The sequence below is a fragment of the Lygodium microphyllum genome, chromosome 11 (assembly GCF_053477565.2).
Source record: "Lygodium microphyllum isolate KBCC chromosome 11, Lygodium_microphyllum_v1.1.10, whole genome shotgun sequence".
NCBI lineage: Eukaryota > Viridiplantae > Streptophyta > Polypodiopsida > Schizaeales > Lygodiaceae > Lygodium > Lygodium microphyllum.
In genome coordinates this window covers 154847016-154872560 of record NC_141145.1, presented here as the reverse complement: position 1 = coordinate 154872560, position 25545 = coordinate 154847016, and the positions used below count along the sequence as shown (strand labels likewise).

Here is a 25545-nt window from a genome sequence, read left to right as displayed (position 1 = left end):
TATCTTTGGGATCAAGGTAGAGGTTATGAGTTGGAGAGTGTGTCGTACTCTAAACGAATCTCGAAACACAGCAAGATAGCCTCTGTGTCAAACAATAGCAAACGCAACCAAAGAGGCTAGATCTAATACAAATAAAAAGTGAGGAGAGAAAGTCCAAAAGCGCAAGTACCTGAGAAGAGAGAAAAACTGGGCAATAACTGTATACAATACATGATTATGCAAGAAGTGTAGGCGACAACTGGAGGAGAAAGGAACTAAGTAAACGCAGATTTTGAATGATGGTGACTGTGTTAAACTAATGGCCACAGCTCAAGATGATGACATTAGCAACAACAAACATGCAATAGCTTCGAGATGCACGCGAGAGCTCACATGTGGAGTCGGAGACTAGAATCAAGCAACAGATTGTAGCTAACCGCAATGGGAAGCTCTGACCACGATATCCTCCGCGAACGAGATATAGGCACCAGAGGTACGGCTCTTGAAACTTGCAAAAACAAAATTATGGAAGAATGATAGGTTGCATGCCTATTTATAGAAAGTTTTAGACACCCAAATTAGGGTTTTGCATATGGGACACACTAACTCTCGAGAAACGCATTTCTTTTTAAAATAAGGAGGTTTCTTCATTAATTAAGTATGTTTGGAAGCTATTTAAGTCACGCTAATGCATTTTTAGCTCAACAGTCTCTCTCAGTCCCAAATCTAAGCCTTAAGAAGTAAACCCTTTTGGTTTATCTTGCGTTTACCCCGAGGCATCCCATCCCAAAATAGCCAGGACATCGAGTAAAGGGTGCACATTGTGACTGCCTAGTGACCTACCAAGACTACAAAGGCAATGGTTATGTTACCAAGCGAGCCCAAGTGATCACCCTAGAGAGGCCAAGGCATCATACCAAGCATGCTCATCAACTGCCCCAGGGCCTACCAAGTCCTACAAAGGTAGATGGAATCAACAATGGACCTTTTTTTTTTAAGGGCTTTCTTTTAAATGGTCACAAGATTGAGCATTAAGTAAGGGTTTCAAATCAATATTTGTCTCATTGAGTCACTATGCCCCAAAGTATGGAAATGAGGATAGATAGCCCCACTACCTTTAGAAAATAGGCAAAACAATCCCCACACTACTAGGATAAGTATCTAGAAATTACCTAAGGGTGTGTATCTTTGCCAATCATATAGAGAATATGTAGAGCGACAAGCAAGACGATGTGGGAGCAAGCAAGTCAAGCAAAACCAACATGCAAGTAGAGGGAAAAAACTGCCTTAGGAGACTGCCATGTGCAATGCCACGAGGATGTTGGATCCAGAGTCAACCGCTCCAAGGGTGACCGAAAAGAAATAAATGCGCACAAACGCATGTTTACATGAACAGAATGCCAATGCATAGGATAATGCAAAGAAAGATGCAAGATTGCATGCTTGTGCGAAATGCAATGCAACAATACCACTTGGACAGTGCCCTCGCAAGGGAATCGTTCACTTGTCCAAGCACCCTTTAGAAATCATGTCATCCTAACAATGCGGATAAACGTACAAATGTCCATAATATACAATATAAAATGTCTAAAACGAAATCTGAAAGCATTGTCACTGTCACTATCAAGAGAAGAAGCTGTCTCTTCTCAAAGTAGAAGGGAAAACTGTAGAGTGCTCTCTCACCATCGGACAGTGGAAGGAGAAGTAAGCACCCCCTCTGTCCTCAAAATGTCAATGTCAATGGGAAAAAGAAGTAGCACCCAAAGAAAAAGAGTAAGATACATGTTCAGCTGAAAACCTATGAAATGAATAGCCTCCAAGGTGGCCTCCGAAGTGGCAATGACGAATGCTGGGAAAGAAGTACCACCAAAAGATGCAACCTTGGAAAGAAGTGTTGAACGATCCAAGGCTTCGCTAGACAGTAGATCCAATAGAAGCAAATGTCAACCTGCAAAAGGAAGCAACTGCATAAGATCATTAAACATGCAAACCTCGACTTCAATGTTAAGAACAAGTGAGTGCAATGGACAAATGTGAATGGGACTCCCACTACCAAAAGGTAGACACGCTAGGAATGTAAAAAAGAAAAAGGAGAAATGTGCAATGAAAAAGAGAAGACAAACTAGAGCATACCTTACAAAAATCAAGTGATGTGTAGGTGGGGAGTGGAAAGGAATCACACGCACTATCACGAAGATCCGAATCGGAGAAAAGCTCCACAATCTGCTAAGCTAAATGGTCTCTAGAGAAAGTGGGCTCGAGTATTTTTCACTACAAACTTAAAGGAGAGGGCAACTTAAAGCGGGAAGGCGCCTCATCAAGTTGGTCCTCAAGAGAGGCAACACATGCCCGAGGATAACTGAAATCCATAACAATAGGATGGGCAAACATTTCTGACAGCTTCTCAAGTGAAGAGGGAGCAGAAGAACCAGTTGCCATGTGAGCAATGGGTCTACCCTACTGTCTCAACTGTGGAGGGAAGGCAAGAGTGCCCTCACTAGATGGGCTCGAGACGCGAGTCTTGGGCAGACTACCCTTAGCCTTTGAACGACACTCATCGTCAAAGTGACTAGCCTGTCCCATGGGACCAATCGAGCAGTCAAGTGCAATGCAATAGCTGACACTGAAATTCATAAAACGTGGGCATCTGAGGCTATAAGATCACTTCTTGCACAAAATGTATGGCAGCTTATTAAGGAACAATGTAACCTAATTATCAGGGGATTTAGGGATTCCAATGGTTGAGAACTCAACGAGTAGACGCAAATACTCAGCCAGCTTGACTTTCAAGTCATCCTTATCAATGATGTGAAGTTTTGAAGCTCACGATCTAAGTTGATGTGATGAGTCCGATGTCCGATCTTGCATCATATAGGGGTCAACAAGATGGGCCTAACGCTCAGAGGCAAGGTCAAAGTGATGAAGCTATGAGTGAAATTCAGAAAGGAGACCTTGCATCAACTTAACCATGGCTATGGCATTTCTGCTTTTCCAAGAGCGACAAACCTCATATGGATACCAGCAAGGGTCAAGTTGAGGTTCTTGTTCGAGGACAAGTTCCCACTAACCTTGGGAATCCAATTCAGCATTCAGCAATTCATTCAGATTTTCATTGTGTTCATTGTCTCTAAGTTACCCTAACCCTCATTGTGCTCTGTTGAGTTTATGTTTTATCGTACGCTTTCATTTATGTTTCTCTGTTAGGGTATTTCTTAACATGGTAACAAAGCAAGGTTCTCTTTCACTAAACCTCGGCCTTTGATCTTAAAGCCCTACGCAAGAAATAGAAACAATAGGAGGGCAAGATGACTTCGCACACATCTTAACCACATCATCATGATTCTCCCGGGCCTAGCACATCAAGACGCAAGATAGAGTGGGCTTCATAGCTTGCTCCTCCTTCTGACATGGCCAAAGAGTCTTTGGACTGCCATGGATTCCATAGACTATACGAGATCTCACCAGCCAAATACAATCTCATCCTCATGTATCGAGTTCAATAGCAAATTGAAGGTAAATTGGAGTTTACCACTATTCAGTGCACTAGTCTGATGATTTTGTAGGAAGGACGGAAGGTCCACAAAGGACTGGCCATCCTAACGTGGAAACTAGCATGGAGTATAAACAGTTTTCCTCTCTACCACTATCATCTCCATTACTACCACTTTCATATTTTCCATATACATCTCCACCTTCTTTCACTCTTATATCTGGTACGTATATTAATACTTCTCAATTTTTTGAATTTACTTCCTCTTTTCTGCAAGATATTGGTGTTGCTCAAGATGTAGGAACTCTTAATACCAAGTATTGATTCATGAGCCTTGAAGAGAATAGATTTTTTCATTTGAACTCAAAAAAAGATAAGAAAATATTGCAAGATTCATTGGTGAGTGCTTCTTCAACTTTTACATCTCATGGTCAATTTGATTTAGGTGAATCATCTTTTTCATCATTTGCATTTAATGGACAAAATGAACCTAACTCATTTCCCACTACTACACAAATGACAAATCCATTTAATCTCCCACCCATCCCACCCATTAGTTCCACTGCACCTTGCTTTCAAGCTCCATTAAGTGCACCTTTCATGTCTTCACACATCACACAGAGGGGTTCTTCACCCTTAGGAACAACCTCTAAGACCTCGTCTTTTCCTCAACCAAGTGGTGTCCCCATGATGGAGGTTCATCCTCCCATCCACACACTTTCGGGTTTTTCATGTCCTAGGATTGCTACCCAACCATTACCGAGTGTGGATCAGTTGGTACCATAGTTTGTCTATATGCAATCACCATAGTTGCCTCCATACGACGTACAGTACGGACAATACCGTATGATCCATACGGTACATATCCGTACGGATTCGTACGATATTTTGGGCCTATTTGGGCCACCTTGCCTGTGCGTCCTACGTCCCACATCCCTCGTTTCCTATGCCCCCGCCTTTACTCTTGCACGTTGCGCCTGGCTGCGTGGCACTTTTTTTTTGGGGGGAGGGGGTGGGGGGGGGGGGGGGGGGACGAAGCCTTGGATACCTCATCCCACCCTCTTTTCCAGCCATGCACTCCCCCCCCCCCCCCAAACCCTCTTTGGATTCCTTCCAGCTAGTAGCTCTCTCTTTGACCGTTGGACCCCTCTTTGACTGTTTGAACTTTGACCCTTCTCTCATCTACAAAAGGCGCTCCTCTCCTCCATACTTCCACACCAATTCAGCAAGCACTTACCATTCTCATCTTCCTCTCTTGGATCTTGATTCTTGAATGGACTTGTGATTTCTCATTCTCGAATCTCATCTCCCATCCCCTCTTTTCCGCACCCTATCGAAGCATTTGCCATTCTCAAATCTCATCTCTCATCCCCTCTATCCTGCACCCTATCAAAGCATTTGCCATTCTCATCTCCCATCCCCTCTCTCTCACTCTTGCTCTTTCAACTTTAACCCAACCCTCTAGCCTCTCGAGTCTCTCTCCCTTTCAACTTTCAAGACTCAAGTTTCAAGAGTCGACACACACACACACACACACATTCTCTCTCTCTCTCTCTCTCTCTCTCTCTCTCTCTCTCTCTCTCTCTCTCTCTCGCGGGTCTCTTTATCCCTCATCGGCACCATGACTCATGAGAAGCACGAGGCCTTCAATTTGCATGCGATCCATGTGGAGAGGGACACAAGAAGTCCAACTCCCACCATTGGACATGCAAGTATCGCAACAAGCGCTATACAAGTGGTGCAACTCGGCTTCTCCAACATCTTTCCAAGACGGGAAGGCAAGTTGCTCCATGCAAGGAGATCCCTCAAAACATCGCGTAGAAGATTGTTGCCAAAATGAGAGGGGGATCCACATGAGAAGAAGGAAGTGGCTTATCGGCACAAACTCCTATGTCTACTAACAAGGAAGCATCAAATGTGGATGTATCTTCAACCGATGCGGGAGAGGCCTCTACCATTGGTGGTGGGGGCTCCACATCTGCATCCGGCTCCAATAAAAGACAAAGAGTGGAGGCTCATGCAGTGCCGGAGAGACAATCCTCTCTCTCTCAAGCTCCCGATCATATGCATGGATCGGTTGCCTTTCTTAGAGAAAGGCAACGACTTGCGAACATTGAAATTGCACGCACGATAATTGAGTACAATCTTGCATTCAATGTCCCAAAAGCAAGAGCAATGAAAGAAGATGGTAAAAGCCATTGCCAATGTGGATCCATGTGAAGGATGGACAGGTGTTACGTACAATAACATGAGGACAAAAAAGATTGATAAAGAGAGGATTGATAGAGCCCTTGATCCTATTCGAGCCGCATGGATAAAATATGGTTGCTCCATTCTCACCAACGGATGGAGTGATCGTAAGAAGCGGGGCATCATCGACATACTCGTCTCATGTCCACTCAGCACTTACTTTTTGCAGGCCGTAGATAACGGCAAGAGGGGGAGGAAAACAATGGGCGCATTCATCTACTGTCACATTCGACAAGATATCATTGAGATATACATTGCCTTTTAAATTTGTTTCACTTTCTTTCATTATAATATTTGATTTATACATAACTATCTATCTCCCTATTCTAATTTCTCTCTGGTATCTATCTCGGTTCTCTCTTTCCCCCTAGGCTGCAAGGCTGGTTGTAGGTGGGCCCCTCAAATGTGGTGCAAGTTACCGGCAATGCATCAAATTGTCGGTGCATTGGCAATTTGCTTGAGACCGAGTTTCCTACGATTGTGTGGACTCCATGTGCAAGTCATTGTTTGGACTTGCTCATGGAGGACATTGGGAAGCTCAATTGGGTGAAGAGGGTGTGAAGAAAACTGCTAGGGTTCGCACTAAGGACACAGAGTGTACGACCACAATAGAAACACAAAGAGACAGACACAAACATAGAGGGCAAAACTCAAACCCTAAACGCAAAACTCAAAACTCAAACACAAACAGAAGAAGGGAGAGAGAGAACACAACTTTGAAGTGAATGAATGTTGTAAATGAATGCAAGAGTATACAGTGTGCTCAAGGGCAGAGCAATGTCGGAGTGTGACGTCCACCGGAGACGGATCCCGAGTCTGTGACCACCAGTCGGAGTGTAGGAGTGCTGAATAGTGAATGGCAGCAGGCTGGTCACCCAAACGCAGCAGTCTAGAGGCTGGAAACTAGTAAACGCAGCAGTGTACCACCAATTAGGGGCTAGAAACTGTGCACAGTCTGCTATAAATAGCAGGCTGAAATAGTGTCTAATGTGGCTGGCGATGATTGGATGATCAGATCGCAGCAGATGCTAATGTCGCCAGCAGCTGACGTCAACATGGATGAAGGCGCCAGCGGCAAGAGCAAACACAGATGGAGTGGCAACAGTCTTGAGGGCTAGACAACCACGTGGGAGGAGGCTGATGGCTGAAATCTGCATGTGGAGTGAGAAACATGCACAGACGGAATGAGGCTGATTGGGGGCGACCTGTCTTTTTATAGATGTGGAAGGGCACCCCAAAAATTAGGGTTTCCACTGAACTCTCTCGAATCACTCCCCGTTTTAGGGTTTCCACTGAGCTCTCTCAAACCGCTCCTCGTTTTAGGGTTTTACTCTAAAATAGCATTTTTTAGTGTGTTTTGGGGCTGTTTAAGAGGCTAATCCGCAGGTAATGCATGTTTTAGCTCCCAAACCTGAGCCGAAAGGTTAGGCTAGCCATTGTGATGTTTATTTACCCCAAGGCGTCCAAACCCAAAGCAGCCAGGGCATCGGACAAAGGGTGCACATCGGCTACCCAGTGGCCTACCAAGACTATAAAGGCAATGGTTATCTTACTAAGGGAATCCAAATAGTCACCCCAGAGAGGATAGGGCATCGAACAAAGTGTGCACGTCGGTTGCCCAGTGGCCTACCAAGCCCTACAAAGGCAGATGGAACCACATGGAACTCTTTTTTTTTTTAAGTGAAGTAAATTTTATGGGATGCAGCCGATTGAGTAATAGTGACCCAGAAGACGGGAGTAGGGAGGGTATACCCAACACATCACAAAACAGTACAAGCTAACCCATCCACTCAGGGTGTTGATAACGAGGAAAAATAGGTGATGAGGTATCCATGTGATGAAGGAGGATGGTGGTGGGGTAACAACAGCCGCCAGTGGAAACAGCTTAGGTTTCGCTCAAGTAGTGCTATGCACAATGAGATACAAAGTATGCTACATGCTAAAGAATGCTCATGCAGCACGTGCCACTTGGACAGTGTCCCTCATGGGGAAATTGTTCGCTTGCCCAAGCGCCCTAGTACAAAGATGATGAAATCACGCAATTAAAAGAGTAAGGTACAACAGGGGAGAAAAGCCGATGTCGAAGACAAAGTGTTGAAGCCTGTAGAATACCAAGAAGGGTAGGAACCCCCTCTCAACCTAGATGTAGATACCGAAGAAGGAAGAGGAGCCTAATGTCAGTCTTTGGATGCTGCCGAGAACCATAAGGAATGAAAGAAGAGGAAGTGGATGAAGTGGATGAAGCACCCTGCTAAAAGAGCAAGGTAGAAGACACCGCCATGATAGCATCGACAGAGAAGCTGCGCAATCCGCCTCGGGAGAGGAAACCACCATGCTGGAAGAAAAGCAAGCACTCCTAGGATGATGAAATCATGAAAGAAACGGTGCGCATCCCCACGTCTCTAGCCCAGGTAGGACCAAAGCAATTTGCAAGTTACCCCTACACTAAAAGACAAAACCCTACAAAAGAGATGAGAATCTGCAAACACAGAGGTTAGTAGTGAGATACTCCAAAGCAAAACATAACAGAAAGAAAATCTAACTCAAAATAAATGCAATGAATGTGTATGTGTGTGAGTAAATACAGCGAAAGTCAAAAGAATGGAAAGGCTAAGGACAATGAATCCTATAGGTCCGACTCTAAAAGTACGAAAAATGAATGCTAGACTGACCTAGGTTATCCCAAAGAACCTAGAGGCATGCTAGTCTAAGAAGGTGGCTACCATCGCGTACATCCAATAGTAGGACTCTGCCAAGGGAACGCTTGACGAGGTGCGGAGAAAGGTGAGATAGATGCATGAAGTGCAACGGGATCGGAACCTGCAGACCAATCAGCCAGTCCCTCAAGGGTAGTGAAAGAGATGGGCTGCTGAGGCTGTACTCGAGCCACATGTCCAGCAGCAGTAACGGGTGCTAAAGAAGCAGATGAAGCAGGAGCGGAAGGCGTAGCCCCACTGGACTGTGCAATCGCAATAGTTTGCAGAGGCTTTTTAGGTGGAAGACCTTGCCCCTTGGATGAGACTCCTTGTCCACATGGCCTGCTCTCTGGCAGGGTGTGCAAAACCAGTTTTTCTTAGGAAGTTGCTGCCAGATAGGTCTAGACTCTTTGGTTCCATTTGAGGAAGAGAAGTCACCCTTTGATTCGCTTGCCTTCGCATCTTGCGAGTTCTTGCCATTGGTGGTTTTCCCACCCGAAGAAGAGGCAACCAACCCTCTCTACTCTGAATAAGGCTGTGATGAGAATTTCTTGTGGACTTAATCATGCAACCTCGCGTAATGCAAGAACTGGCACTCAAACTCGTAGAAGGTTGGCAATCAATCGAGGTTGGGAGACCATGTGTTGAATCAAATTGAGTACTTTTCGGGCAACTTATTCAAGAAAAACGTAACCTGATCGTCATCTGACTTTGGAGAGCCAATAGTGGCGAGCTCGGCAAGTAACCGCCTATATTCAACCAGCTTGACTTTCAAATCATCCCCTTCCTTAATAGAGAACTCTTGAAGCTCAAAGTCAAGATTGATGCACCGAGTACGATCACGAGCGCAAAGTGTTGCAACTGATAGTGAAACTCAAGAAGCAATCCCTGCATCAGCTCAATATTGGTTGTGGCATTGCGGACTCTCCATTGATGGATGTAATTAGGGTGAGCTAGTCGAGGGTCCAGCATAGGCTCTAGACCAATGAGAGGTCCCAACGACCCTGAGACTCCAGCACTTGTTGCATGAAATTAGACCAAGTAGTGAAATTTGGCCCGTTAAAATGTGTCTTATCTGTGAAGGCATTCTTGGTTGTTGCAACAGGAGTGGTAGTGCTCGGAGATGGATAGTGTGAAAAAGTGTAGTGGGGATAGGATGGGAGAGTGGAGTACACTTGGGAATGGGCCCCAGAGTGCCCACCAGGCATGCGTGTAGTCTGCAAGGTGGATCCATAGGTAGGGATGGGTTGACTAGACATGGGCATGGTCGCCACATGAGGAACTCAAGGAGGTGGGACGGGAACACGGGGAGCGGAAGACGGGAATCCCTGCGTAGATGTAACCCAAGAGTGTGAAGACGCGCCATAAGCTGAGGATGAAAACCTCGGCGTATGAGTGGTCATCGGAGATGTGAAACTGGGGATAGTGAGGGCAATGCCCATCACAGTCGACCCAGGAGTTATGGGTGTGCTCATTTGCTAAAAGGTGAGAGGCATTGTGTTAAAGGGTGGCATTCCCCCTAACGAAGTACCATGGTGCAAAGAGGTAGAGAATGGAGCGGAGAAGGAAAAGGTGCTAGGAGCAAAGATGGAAGATCCAACCCCTAGGGTGTGTGATGCAGATGTGGAGTGTAATCCAAGGTTTTGGAAAGATTATGAGAGATGTGATATAGAAGAGGGTGGGATGGGAGGGGAGTGAAAAGTGCGTGTGATATGCTCAAATGAAACAGAAGCTGTAGATATACCTGAATTTTGTCTGCTTTGTAAGCCCCCTCGATTAAAGTTCACATACACAAAGCCATCCAGATCCTGTACCTCAAAAGAAAAAACAGGAGAGGGTTTTGATTCATGCAACACAAAAGAATTGTACAAACCTGACATTGGACCTGGCCGAGATGATGAAGATGGATTGCCAAACGTTCCGAATGCCGTATGTCTTCCATGATCGGAGAGGTGGCCAGTCTCACCAACTGGTCCGGATGTGGTAGCAAAACTAGTAGGAGGGGTGTAAACATCACCGTACTTGTTGCGATAGTACTCATCAAAGTCCTCATCTGTCATGTTAGTGGAATCTGGTGAAGGTGGAGTGTCGTCCTCCTCACCGAGTCCACAATGATGGAGAAGCCTGATAAGACATCATAGAAACTAGAAAAGGTATCTGGGACATTGTGATTCGATTACGAGTTGTATTGTGTGCCTCGCACAAAGACTAGCTCTCCATAATATCCGCAGGATACTCTTTACAAGAGCACCAACTCTGATACCATGTGAAGAAAATTGCTAGGGTTTGCACTAAGGACACACAGAGTGTACGACCATGACAAAAACACAAAGAGACAGACACTGACACAGAGGGCAAAACTCAAACCCTAAACGCAAAACTCAAAACTAAAACCCTAAACGTAAAACTCAAAAACTCAAAACCCTAAACACAAAACTCAAAACTCAAACACAGAAACTCAAACACAAACAGAAGAAGGGAGAGAGACAACACAACTTTGAAGTGAATGAATGCTATAAATGAATGTAAGAGTATAGAATGTACTCAAGGGCATAACAATGTCGGAGTGTGACGTCCACCGGAGACGGATCCTGAGTCTATGACCAACAGTCGGAGTGTAGGAGTGTTGAATAGTGAATGGCAGCAAGCTAGTCACCAAAACACAGCAATCTGGAGGCTGGAAACTGGTAAACGCAGCAGTGTACCACCAATCAGAGGCTGGAAATTGTGCACAGTCTACTGTAAACAGCAGGCTGAAACAGTGTCTGATATGGCTGGCGATGACTGGATGATCAAATCGCAACAGATGATGATGTCGTCAGTAGCTCACATCAGCGTGGATGAAGGCACCAACAACAAGAGCAAACACGGATGGAGTGGCAGCAGTCTCGAGGGCTGGACAGCCACGTGGAAGGAGGCTGATGGCTGAAATCTGCATGTGGAGTGAGAAACCTGCACAAACAGAATGAGGCTGAATGGGGGCAGCCTGTCTATTTATAGATGTGGAAGGGCGCCCCAAAAATTAGGGTTTCCACTGAACTCTCTCGAATCGCTCCCCGTTTTAGGGTTTCCACGCGAACCACTCCCCGTTTTAGGATTTTACTCTAAAATAGCATTTTTTAGTGTGTTTTGGGGCTGTTTAAGAGGCTAATCAGTAAGTAATGCATGTTTTAGCTCAACAGAGGGTGGTCCGCAAAGCTACATCAATTGTCACATTCTTCATAGTAAAGGTAAAGGTGCTTGCGATATATCGTGAGCATAGCACACTCGAGTTGAAGAAGCCTTCTTCAACTCGCTTTGCTTACATGTGGTTATTGCTAGAGCACCTTTATGAGGTGCGGTCAGACAGTGGTGTCCACTCTATGGAATGAGTGGGATGAGCATGAGACAAAGGAGGCCAAAGCCATGTAACCCTTGTGCCTTAATGAGCAGTTTTGGCAAAAAGTCCGTGCCATTGTCATTGTCATGACTCCCTTTTATAGGGTGTTACGTATGAGTGATCGCGAGGGGTTCACCATGGGCCTTCTCATTTACTTCTTTAGAGCGGCAATGGTGGAGGCATGTGCTTGTACAGTGATCATAGAGACACAACGTGCACATGTTTTAGAGATAGCAAAGAGGAGATGGGCATGGATGCATAAGCCCATTCATAGTTTTTCCGCATTGGTACATCCGGCCTACAAGTCACCGGCAAACATGGATGATAAGAGAGTTTCGTTCAGACCAACTTGCTTATTTGACTCATGTGGTCCCTGTGGATGACCACAATCCAGTGTTGGAGGAGCTAGGATGCTATGCAAATCAGAGAGGGCATGTGGCTTTTGCTTTCCCACTTGTTGGAGGAGAGAGTCACTTGTGAAGCCTTTATTTTGGTGGCAAAACTTTGGATACGCAGTGGAGACCCTTTAGCCCTTAGCCATAAGGGTCCTTGCCCAGGATTGCTCTTCGAGTGCACGTGAGAGAAATCGGAGTGCCTATTCTCTCATTCACACAAAGATTGGCAATCGGCTTAGCACACGACAATTAGAGCGGCTAGTCTATTGCCGCACTAACTTACGCATGATGAGGGCTATGATGAGCATGGGTAGTCCGAAGCAAGTAAAGTTTAAACACTTACCATAACATTTAAAATTTGTTGTTTTTAACTTTGAACTTTGAAGTTTATACTTTACAATTTAGACTTTAGCATTTACAATGATCAATCTTACGTGCATCACTGCATTGTGTAGGTAAATGTTGATACATTTAAGTTGATGGGCGACACTGTTCTGAGTATACATCAAGATGTGGACGAGGAGGAGATGATTTTTGCAGAGCTCTATAGAGAGCTTATAGCAACAAATACTCGTGACACTCGCAGTCAGCATGCTCGTGGGCGAGGAGTTTGAGTAGGTGGTAGCAGGGGCATGGTCATTCAACGCCCTCCATCATCGAAAAGGGGTGGTTCGAGTGGCTTGCATACATATGTAAGGCGGGGCTCTAGTAGCTCACATCCTGTGCCTCATGATGACATCCCCCCCTTGCGTACACATCCACCACCTAGGGAGCCATCATTTGATGATGATGGTAACCTCATCAGTGAGGATGAGTATGAGTGTGTCTCAGTATCCGATGCCAAGGAGTCATCTTCAAACTCTCTTTATGAGCACTCAAATGGTTCTGATGATGATAATAGTGATAACTCATCATAGATTCATAGGTTTCTCTCTTTTTTGTATCAGATATACTAGACTGTAGTTATATCGCATGTTTTGCGCAGCCCATGCAACCACGATGGTCACCCTCATATATTCATCTTATTCTGTAATGAAATGGCTATTTTCACTTCAAACATATATTCTATGATCTATCATTTAATGATTTATGGCTTTTGTTATTTAAAAAATCATCTTAATTTTTTATCGTACTAATATCGTACCTTACCTTATGAAATCATAAGATACCATTTAGTACAATATTTTATCGTATTGTACCGTATCATACCTTCCGTACCTAACAACTATGGCAATCACCTAGTGGGCCTTTTGGTCATCTTGCTGTGCCCCAACGGACCGTGGGACAGGGCTTACCTGTCCCGGTGCCTCCACCTCCTCTGGCACTTTTTGGAAACATTCATGTTCCATTGCCACCGTGTCAATCAACATGCATTGGACATTTTCAGCCTATTTCTACCTACCCACCTCCTCCTCCTTATTCCCCTCCACCACCTCTTTCTTATCCATCTTATTCCACTTACTCAACACCTCATGGTTCTTCCTCCTCATCAACCAAACATGCCTCTAATGATAAGACTCGTTTAAATAGATCAAACTTCACTACTTGGTCAAACATGATAAGCCATATCCTTGACTCACAAAACCTATGGGATCTACTGCAAAGATTGGAACCCCAACCTAATCCAACACTTATTCCATACGAGGTTGTTCACTTATGGAAGTTTAAAAATGCATCTACTATTGTCAAGCTAATGCAAGGTCTATTACCTGAATTTCATTCATAACTTCAACATTTCGACTTAGCATCCGAGCATTGGGTACACTTGAATGACCTCTATGCTACTTGAGAGAGAATCCGTCGTATTAATTTAGATCAAAATCATTGACTAGGATGACTTGAAAATCAAGTTGGCTGAATATGGGCACCTTCTCGAAAAGTTCTTTACCATGGGGGCTCCTAAGTCCTCAAACAATCAGGTCACATTGTTTCTAAATAGGTTGTCAAGGAAATACATTTACTCCGCAATTGCTCCAAATGAGAGGAGCTAACTGACTGACTCAAAATACAGATGACTAGCTCCTGCAACTCAAGACCAACCAAACCGTAGTCCTCCCACCATAAAGCTACCTCAATCTCACAAGTGATTTCCTGTGCATCCCCACAACCAAAAGAGCCCCAAAAGGTCCTATAACGTGAAAACCAATCTCTAATCTTACGCCTAGTACCATAATCAAGCACTAGACGAGACAATATAAGTCTCCATGCATACATAACCTTAGTGTCATTCTCCTAAACCTTGCCCTAGAACTCAGGATCCACAACAAATGCAATTGCATACATAGGTGAGCTATAGACGTTCCACCTCATCACAACTAAATGGCATATCTCCTCATATGCCTCATCATCTAGTGCCAACTCTGCAGCTTTTCAATCATCCTATCCATAGCCACGTATACCTTGCTAACGCAAGGCTCCATAGCATTCATAACTCTTAATAAATGCACAATAGGTGATACCATAGCATCTATATACTTTACGTCATCCCAAAAAGCCAAGTTATTCACTTTCTCCAAGCATAAGATACTTGTAGGTTTCACAAGGATGTGAAATTTTGAGATGCTCTAATCTTGCCGATAAGATTTGATCAAGATATTAATCAAATGTGCAAGGTTGTTTAGCACATGTGAAACACAAGGCAATTATTTCATGGTAACAAGCCGAGGATCTCGAGGATACAATGGGTATCAAAGGCAAAAGTTGTGATAAGTTATGCCAACTAAGTTTTGGTGGTCAATTGGTATCAGTCTTGACCCTAGGACAGTTGTTTGGCCATTAAGTATCAGTGGTGACACTAGGGACTAGCATTAATTAAGTAACTAATGCCCATCTAAGGGTCAACAGAGGTTGAGGACCACTCCAAGTTGCACATGGCCTAGTCAATTTAATCATGGATATGTATATTTAATCCCAGGCAGCATCAGAAGAGCTCCAATTAATTTTTAGAATTATTTAATTCTAAAATTTAAATTGATGGCTGGATAATGCTGAAAAATGCATTTAGAAGGCTATCACTTGGCAAAAATGCCCATGCAAACTAAGAAAACCTTTTTCTGGGATCTCAACCATTCAATCAATTTTCAGCTAGTGGGAGAGAGGGAGAAGGCTGTTGATCAGAATTTGCTGCTATGGAGACATTCACGAAGCTGCCAACTACTGCAAGAGACCCCGGTGCTATAGGCAACAGCATTTATGATATCTACAGATGCAGACGATAGCAATTGGGCACTTCCCCTGGTAGTAGGCAACTAAAATTTGGGCTGACCAAAGCAAGCAACAATCGATTTCAGCCATTTCCTGTGTCGAAATCAGGAATTTCTCTCTTCTCTGGCATTCTCTCACATTCTCCAATCAATTCTCAAGAGAACTCATTATTTCTCAGCCATTTGAAGCAAATCTCAGCCATATTTGGTGGACATCAAAGGGAATTTTATTGTAAACCCTAAATTCCTTTAGAAATCAGGGTTTAGCAACCACTTCGGGACCCGTGACAACAGGAGAAGGCATTGTACATTGAAATCAGCCCCAAATTGTTGTATTGTCAAGGATTTCAAATGCCTAACCATCCATTGCAAATTTGGGGCAATATTTGGCCAATTGGGATTTGATTAGAGCAAGTCCCAAGTGAAAATCAAGGAGCAAATTGCTCAATTTGTTTGTTGATTGTTCGAACAGCAAACGGCTTTTGGATTAGCCAAGGAGATTGTGGAATCTCAACTTGTAATCAATCCATTGGCAAGGAAGTTAAAAGAAATACCGAAAGGGGTGCCAGTTTTGGGGCCAGCAAGGTGCCCAATGTCCAAGATTATTAAGGTAAATTGTGCATTTCAATTTATGTTTATTTGTTGATTACTGTAATTAAGTGCTTGATCATGGAATCACCACCTTCTCCAAAAAGGAAGGTTGGTTTCATGGTTCCATTGCCGAGATAACACTCAATCCCTTGATTTGGTGGGCTTGAGGCACCTGATTGCAAGCCAAAGCTTTGTGCTACTGCTGATTTTTGCTCTCAGCTCAGAAATCACAGCAATATGTCTTCATACAATGAGATGGAATCAAGCAATGACGATGCCTTTCAATATGGACACTCACAAGGGGAAGAAGGAAATGGAATGTCTAATCTTGGACAAGGCTCAGACCATGGACAGCAAGCTGAAAATGTTATTGTTGGGCAAGATGCAGGGCCTTCAAGGCATAATGAGGCTGATGACCAACAAAGTAAAGAGGAATTTAATGACCAGTTCAAGAATCAAATAAGGACAATAACAAATCTCTTTGCTGAATTGGCAAAGGATCCTCAATTCATCCAATTTTTGAATACTCTGAAGAAGGACAGCAAGGGCAAGAAGAAGAAGTTATCTTCTACACCTTTGGGACAGCAAGGTGCACCAAAGGTAATACCAAAGCCTTCATTTCAAGCTCCAAAAGATACTAATGAAGCAAAACAAATGGTACCTACGAGGCAAGAAATGCAAATGCAAGGCCATCATGGAAGTGCCAATCCGATGGATTTTGGACTGCCAAGCATGCATGGACGATGGGGTAGCCAGGATACTTTAGTGGTATCACAATTTTTCATGCTATGGTTGGACAAGGATCGTATACGTGAATGTATAGCATAAATCCCTATGGTATGAAACAATCAATGCATAGTGTACAAGGCCCAATGTATGCAGATATGGCTGGAAATATGAAAAACCCTATGTATGACAGCATTAGCTTGATGACTAGGGCACAAAGTAGTATGTTTGGTAATACATCTACACCCCAGAATGTTTATGGGACTCAAGGAATGAGTGCTAGTCATGGAAATGCTCCATTTGGTGTTAAGACTATGATAAGGATGGAAAAGCAGTGAAGTTGGAGTCCTTCAATGGTGCACAAGATAGGCTAAAAGCTTTGACTTTCGTTCAGCAGTTTGATGCAGTCTATTTAGGGGGAAACTTCACCAAGTCCTCAAAGATTCGAAAGGCAGCCAATTTCTTCAAGGGAAATGCATTGCAATGGTAGTCCACTCTTTTGATGCAAGGTGGAGCACTGTCAATATTGGTACAATTCAAGCAAATGTTTGCATTGAATTGGTTGACAAGTACCTTTGAGGTGAACATCATGACAGCTTGGAATAAGGTGGATACTAAGGAATAAAAGAATTCAAAGAGCATTACAATAAGAAGTTTTGGGATGCATTGCTGCTCATCACTTCTTGTCGCTCTATACCCCTTCTTAAGCAAGTGAAAAATATGTTTTCGGGCTTCCTAAGGAAATCAGGGATTTTTGTATTAAATCCACCATCTCTTGCATGTCTCGGCTCATAGCGACTGCTATTACAGTAGATGCTTTGCTGTGTGGGAAAGATTGAGGCTTCCTAGAGAGTCGGAGAAGCCTAATAAAAAGTTGTTTAAGGCTGAGAAAAGGGACAAATCTGAAAATCAATCAGAAAAGGCGCCAAAATAGCAAAGAAAGGACTCGAAAACAGTGGCACAACGTAGGGAATTTAAGGCTGCAAATAAATGTTTCATTTGTGAACAGAAGGTCACACTGCAAGGGACTATCCCAATAGGCACAAGCTGCAAAATTAGAAAATCAAGGAGATTCTAAGGGAAACAAGCGCATCAATGGGATTGGTGACCGATCTTGTTAGTGATCACCCCAATGATAATGCTACTCAATTGTACAAAGTATGGGGCAAAATTAGGGATCAGCACCCATTGATTTTCTTTGATAATGGTACACGAGCCAACTTCATCTCTATTGACATGGCAGCCCATCTAAGCATCAAAGAAAATGAGATGGGACCCATGGGCAAGGTTGGAATGGATATAAAGGCCATGTAGAGCCCGTCACACCACTCATTGGAAAGCTTCGGTTGCATATACAAGGATATGTGAACAACAAAGAGTTCTTCATTGCTCCACTTGAGAATTGTGATGTATTAGTTGATATGCCATGGTGTCACCGTATGCATGTAGTGATTGATTCTCGTGCAAAAGAGATCACCATTCAACATAAGGTAAAGACACTTACACTCGATGTAAAGTTAAAGTCCCTGTTGTATCTATAGCTGCCATTTCTAAAGTAATGAAAAATCATATTTCAACGTACTTGATTTTTACTAAGAATAAAGATGATAGTGAGAATGTTGGAAATATCACTAAGTTAGAAAAGGATCACATGTGATTTCTGAAAATGTATACTAATTACTTCTCTCAATCACTTTTAGGGCAGCTACCACCTAAACAGCCTAAAGATCATAGCATAGATCTTATACCTGGAAGTAGCCTACCTAATAAGCCACCCCACAAAGTCCGTGCCGCCTAGCAGGAGGAGATTATGAGTCATGTAATTGAGCTATTAGAAAAAGGGCTCATTCAGCCCAACTCATCTCCCTTTTATTCTCCAATATTTTTGGCCCAAAAAAAAAGGATGGTTCATGGCATATGTGCATTGATTATCATGCCCTGAACAAGATCATGATTAAAAAATTTCTTTCCAATCCCCTGGATCGATGATGTTATGGATAGATTGCAAGAGACTACCATATTCAGCTATGTACATTTGAAAAGTGGGTATCATCAAATACGCATTAGACCGGAGGATGTGCCTAAGACAGCTTTCAAGTCATCCTTTGGGTAATATGAGTTTCTTGTCATGCCTTTTGGGCTTATGAATGCTCCTATCACTTTTAATCACATCATGGATTGCATTTTTAAGACACGTAGAGGATTTGTGGTCATTTTCTTTGATGACATGATGATCTATTCAAAGAATGAGACAGTGTCACGTGGTCATGAAATTTTGAGATGCTTTAATCTTGTTGATAACATTTGATTAAACTATTAATCAACTATGCAAGGTTGTTTAGCACATGTGATACACATGGTAGTTCTTTCATGGTAACAGACCAAGGACCTCAAGGATGTAGTGGGTGCCAAAGGCAATAGTTGTAATCAGTTATGTCTAACAGGCCAAGGATCCAAACTTGGACCAATGCTAATTTATTGGCCACTAATGTCATTGGTGACATTAGAGACTAGGAATTAATTAATTAATTAATGCTAGTCTAAGGATCTACTCAAGGATACTTGGAAAATGAATTGGCCTAGCCAATTGAATTATTAGCTAGTGGAATTAAATTTTTTTAGCACTAGAATAATTGTTAAATTAATTTTCAAATTTGATATTCTAAAAATTAATTTAATAGGTTGGATAATGCTGAAAAATGAAATTAGAATGCTACCACTTGGCAAAACTTGTCCATGCAAGTGGAAAAAACGCTTTTAGAGGCGCGTGGAAGGCTATTTCAACCATTGCGAGAGAAAATGAGGCTATTAGAGAGCAAGAAGAGGTCACTGATGTGATTTGCAATAACCAAGGATCAGTCCTACAGCAAGAGATAGCAGTTGGAGCCCTCCAAGAGTAGCTGACAGCAACAGGTCCTTTTTGTGCACATGACAGCATATAGAATGGGGCAGTCGTCTTTCTGGTAGTCTTAAGCTGTAGATGACAGCTTCCATGGTTGTTTAAGCAAATAGCAACGGTTCTTCAACGTTTCTCACAATGAAACATTGAAATTCTCTTTCTACAACAGTTATCTTAGCATTTTCCAACAGTTTGAGCCATCAAAGGAAGAGATTTCAGTCAATCTTTGTTGTAAACCCTAATTTACAGCAGAAATTAGGGTTTTTGCAGCTACCTCGTGAAGCCTACTTTGAATTGAGAGCCTAGGACTTGAATTCCAGCAGCAAAATTTAAGGAATTTCAAAGAGATTCAAGAGGTCAATCAGCCAATATCAAATTTGGGACTAAATTTTTATTTCAAGGAGCAAGTGAAGGCCAATCCCCAAGCAAATCAAGAGGAAATTTGGTTTGGAGGCTTATTGGTCAATTTTGACAGCAAGAGGCACTTGGATTAGCAGAGAAGATCAGACGATCTCAGCTGTACTCCTTTCATTTGCAATATAAGATAAAGAAATACCGCAAGGGGCGTCAATTTTGGAGCCCACAAGATGTCCAATGTCCATGAAGGAGACGAGCGGAAATACCCAAGTAGTGTGTGCGGCAAAGGAGTTATATTTAGCAGTAGAGAGTGTGCAGAGTGGAGACTCGAGATGGGTGTGTACCAGTGTGATACAACCAAAGAATAAAATAATGTATTTATACTTAGGGTACAGTACACTTACACCCGCAAGGGTGTATTCACATGTGCAAGTAAATATATACACCGAAGTAGCAAAAGGACCTTTACACCTAACAACCTCCCACTTAAAGGTCCTAAGTGAACCTTTACCCAACTCCCACTAGTCGAATGCAATACTCATATTGAGCATTTGCAAGACTCTTAGTGAGAACATCTACAAGGTTATCCTATGTTTTGATCTTAGTCAATGTGACTAGACCATCATCGAAACCTATCTGATAAAGTGATACCGCACATCAATATGTTTAGTACGTGCATGAAACATGGCATTCTTAGCCAGCCATACAACACCCTGGCTATCACATCCAAGTACATGTATTTTGGTGGGCAGCCCAAAATCCTTGACCAAATGACCAAGCCAAACAGCTTCTTTCGAACCTTCGGTGGCTGAAATATATTCAGTCTCAGTGGTAGAAAGTGTCACTATTTTTTGTAATCTAGAGCACCAAGATATGGCCCACCAACCATGTCTGCATCACAATATCCCTGCAGATTTAACGTACCCTTTCCATAGCAAATACATTTTCTTTGTGTACCTTTAAGGTACCGAAAGATACATTTCACTGCCTCCCAATATGCTTTGCCAGGATTTGACATAAACATGCTCACAACTCCCATTGCATGAGCAATGTCAGGTCTAGTAGCAACCATAGCATACATGAGTGACCCACAAGTTGAAGCATAAGAAACACCCTTCATAGAGCCGGCTGACTTATCATCTTTTGGACAATCTGCTTTGCTAAGCTTAAGCTATGGTGGTAAAGAAACACCAAGTGGCTTAGCATCTGCCATAGAAAAACGATCAAGTACTTTGTTTATGTGCTTTTCTTGTGAGAGAAATAAAAGCTACTGCTCTCTATCTCTCGTCACACGCATGCCCAAAATGTGTTCAGTTGCACCCACGTCGTTCATGGAAAAAGGCTGAATTCAGCTGTCTTTTTAGTACATTATCCTGGCTTTTATGCTTATCAGCAATAAGCATATCATCCACATAAAGCACAAGTATTATAAGGCTTCCACCATCAGCCTTCTTTATATATAAGCAATGATCTGCATTACTTCTTTTAAACCCATGTGAGAGCATGAAGGCATCAAATTTTCTATACCACTGTCTAGAAGCATGTTTTAAACCATACAAGTCTCTCTTAAGCCTACACACCAAGTGCTCCTTTCCTAGCATAACAAAGCCCTCTGGCTATTTCATATACAGCTCTTCTTCTAAATCACCATGCAAGAATGCAGTTCTAACAGCCATCTAATCAAAGTTCAAGATCCATAGATGCTACGATAGAAAACAATACACGAAGAGTGGTCATTTTGACAACAGGTGAAAAGACTTCTTGAAAGTCAATGTCCTCTTTCTGTGTATAACCCTTAGCCACAAGCCTGGCTTTGTATTTAGGGTTGCCATCCACACACTGGATTTTATAGACCCATTTATTAGGAATAGCTTTCCTATATTTGGGCAATGGAACCAAATCCCAAGTATCATTCTAATACAAAGGTTTCATTTCTTCGTGCCTAGCTAGCTCCCACTTTTTCTTTAACTCACATGATAATGCCTCTATATGTGAGAGGCTTATCCTCATCTATGAGTAAAGTGCAGTCCAAAGAGGGATCAAACATCTGTATAGATCTCCTCACACGAGTAAACCTTCTCACCTAATGATTTGTGTTATTAGATAATGGATCCACATCCAAAGGAATATCAATGACTTCCTTATTTGGTTGTTGGACTACATTTTCAGGTTGTTGTAACACATTTTCAAACTGCTATAATACATTTTCAGCATGTTAATTTTCAATATCCCTTTTCTGCCCATTGTCATCTTGGCTGTGTAGTACTTTTTTCATGCTTGAAACCCAAACTCTATAACCCATCTCACCTTCATCTCCATAACCCATGAAGATGCCTCTATGGAATTTTATGTCAAGTTTGGTTCAGCTATCGACAAGTACATGCACATAGCATTCGCAACCAAAGACTCTTAAGTGGTCATATCAAGCACATTTGCTAGACCAAAGCTCTTCAAGGATGCCACTTTCAAATACTTGATGTGGAGATTGGTTGCAAATATGAACTGCAGTTTTAAGTCTCTCCCCAAAACGATTGTAGGAGATTAATCGTGGACAACATGCACCAAATCTTCACATAAAGTGCGCTTCATTCACTCAGCCACACTATTAGATTACGAATTATAAGGATCAATAAGCTTCTGTTTAATCCCATTGGCATCACAAAACTTAGTGAATTCTTGAGATACATACTCCCCTATTGTTTCTTCTTATGCATTTTAGTTTTAAACTCTTCTGAGTACTAACAAATGCATAAAACCTTTTAAAGGCATCCAATGCCTTATTTTTCTACTTAAACAAATAAACCCACAACTTTCTAGAATGGTCATCAATAAAAAACACAAAATAACGAAAACCACTATGAGTTTTTATTGATATACTACATACATCAAAATGAACTAAATCCAAAATACATGCCTTTCTAGAGGCTCCATGAGAGTATGAGCTCTTTACATGTTTTCCAAAAATACAATCATTACAAAAGTCAAGTTTTGAGTTTTTTACATTAACTCTTTCGAGTGAAAAAAGTGCCTGTAAACCCTATCATGTGTCCAAGACAGTTGTACCATAGCTCCATGTGTGACTGCACTTCTGGAACTGCAACAAACTTTCCACGAAATGCCTTACAATGAAGATAATATAGAGTTCTCTTTTTACCGTCTCTAGTGACTAGCATGGATCCTTTCTATATCTTCCACATTCCACCACCAAAGGTAGTGAAGTAACCCCTATTGTGTAACTGCCCAACAAAAAGCAAGCTCTTCTTAATGCCACGTATATACTTAACATCATGAAAAATCAATTCTTGACCATTTTTAAAAGCCATGTATATGATGCACATTCCTTCAATATCACATACACGGTCATTCCCTAGATAGCCTTTTCCAAAGTTACCTACTATATAAGAAAAAAACACTCCAAAGATGGAGTTACATGAAATGAAGCCCCACTGTCAACAATCCACGATTGTGACAAACCATCATGTGCAAACAACAAGGCATCTATCACATCCCTTTTAGTGATATACATGTCTTCCACAATCACAGCATGTGGAACTGAAGATGCAACCAGCAAATGAGCATCTTTATCTTCTTCTATCTCCTCAATAACAACATTAGATAACACATTTGTCAACATTAGATACCACATTTGTCTTCTTTGTTTCTTTAAGAATAGAGTTGTCATTCTTCTCATCCTTTTTGCCTTTTGCATTAGCATATTTCTTACGTTCTTGCTCTTTTTATAGTACCTACAATCGGGCTTGCCACTTTTTATGCCTTTTGCGTCCACACTGAAAGCAAGTAACACCTTGCTATTTTTCCTTGCTTTTGCTACAATTTTTGTTCTTATTTGCCGCAATTGTTTCGGATCTTCCTCTTACATTATAGGCTAATCCACTGTTTTCCCTACTTGCCTTGCGTCTAATCTCCTTATTGAGAATAGAACCACACACACCATCAAATGTTAAGTTGGGGTTGTTATTCAGTGACACAACTAATGCTTCCTATGAATCTAGCAAAGTCATGAGCAAGAAGATAGCCTTCAGCTTAGGATCAAAGGCCAGCAACCTTGCATCTATAACTAACTCAAAATACCAATGAATGTATTTAAATGCTTGATATACCCTGTTAAGCTTTAAATTGGGAAAGGCGAACTTGACTACCTTCTTTAAAAATTCGTAGTGCTCTTTATGAAAAGCATCACTAGGATCCAATGGAGTGGAAGCTTTGAGGAGATGCACAGCAGTGCCAATAAACAGAGCAGTAAGCCCCAGAATACGGTGTGCTAACAGAAAGAATCTCCGCTAAAAATTTACAAGGAAGAAGAAGAGGCTCACACTGATTTATCCTTCATGAAAAATTCGGGTCTTTCCTTCAAAAGATTGTCCCTTATCCACACCAGTAAATTCTCCATCTTCAGCTGATCATTACACAAGCACACGCTTGAGTAAGGATCTTTCCCAACATAGGGCATAATATCAAATTCCTCCTCAACTTCTGGACTGATAGACATTTTCTCACCTTGTCCGTTCCCCCCTGGAGAGGAATTTCAACCTCATGGGTCTTCATGGAACCAAACAGAAGCTCCAGCCCCCCACTACAAAACGCGCCAACCATTTTCAGCATGTATAAATATAGACTAGGCAAAACCAATAAATACATACACACGCATGAAATGAATGAATGTGCGCTCACCCGAATTCTAATTTGAGATGCAGAAGAGAGGGCTTAGATTCTGCGACTATGTCGCTCCCCATCTTCAACTGCAGCTCTGCTTATAGTGGGTCCAAGCACTTACTATCAAGACAAGCCCTCTTTCTTCTCTGCTTATATCCTCCTCCTAACGAGTACGACACAGACAAAGCAAGCAAAAGTGCAACTCTCTTTCCAGAAAGAGGACTTTAGATAGTCGACGTTCAAAATACTTACACTTACTGTTGGTAGCCTCTTCTCTTTTAAATGCGATGCGATGCGTATAGATAACCCGTCAAGCTCGCACGTGGGAACTCGGAAGGATTCGCCCGGGGATTGCAAGTGCATTTCGAAAGCACCTTTATATATATATATATATATATGTGTGTGTGTGTGTGTGTGTGTGTGTGTGTGTGTGTATATGTATATGTATCTACATATTCACACACATAGGTTAAAAGTATAATGTAATTATATAGCATAATACTTAATAACTATATTGAATTATAATTACAATGTGTGTGTAATTACAAGCATAGGCAAGCACAAGTGTTAGGTCACGGATAGTGCGTGGACATATGGGTAGGGGCGAGGACGTGAGCGAGTGTTCTTTCATTCTTATATGAGTGATTGTGAGCCGAGTGTAATATCTTTCGCCATCGACGATTTCTCATGATTCCCTTAGCAAAGCTCCCTCCTTGGGTGCTGTTCCATGGTCCCTATCACACTGGACGTGTGCTGTGAAGAAACTTTGGTACCTCTTGCAGCTGAGTACGCCAACGCACGTGCCATCGACAATCAACATCAATCCTCGGCAATATGGGCCAAGTCTTTCTAACCCTACACCTTTTTTTTTTCCGTAATGGTCATGTGTTAAGTATGGGGACATTC

General features: G+C 42.3%; 1 protein-coding gene across 2 annotated transcripts in view; it reads right to left on the bottom strand.

Moving 5' to 3' along the window:
• LOC148029559 (ubiquitin-related modifier 1 homolog 2-like) overlaps window positions 1-24934 on the bottom strand; it is a 43427-nt gene extending 18493 nt beyond the window's left edge. Inside the window, exons 1-4 of one of the 2 annotated variants that reach the window (XM_087688729.1) lie at window positions 24658-24934; window positions 24484-24559; window positions 24300-24382; window positions 22919-23201 (exon numbers count right to left, since the gene is read on the bottom strand). In XM_087688729.1, coding sequence (XP_087544855.1) covers window positions 23132-23201; window positions 24300-24382; window positions 24484-24559; window positions 24658-24719 — 291 coding nt within the window. In that variant the 5' untranslated portion in view covers window positions 24720-24934 and the 3' untranslated portion in view covers window positions 22919-23131. Of the gene's footprint in view, window positions 1-22918; window positions 23202-24299; window positions 24383-24483; window positions 24560-24657 lie in introns of those variants that run through there. The other variant, XM_087688728.1, reaches the window with a different exon arrangement.
• Between the last annotated feature and the right edge of the window lie 611 nt (window positions 24935-25545).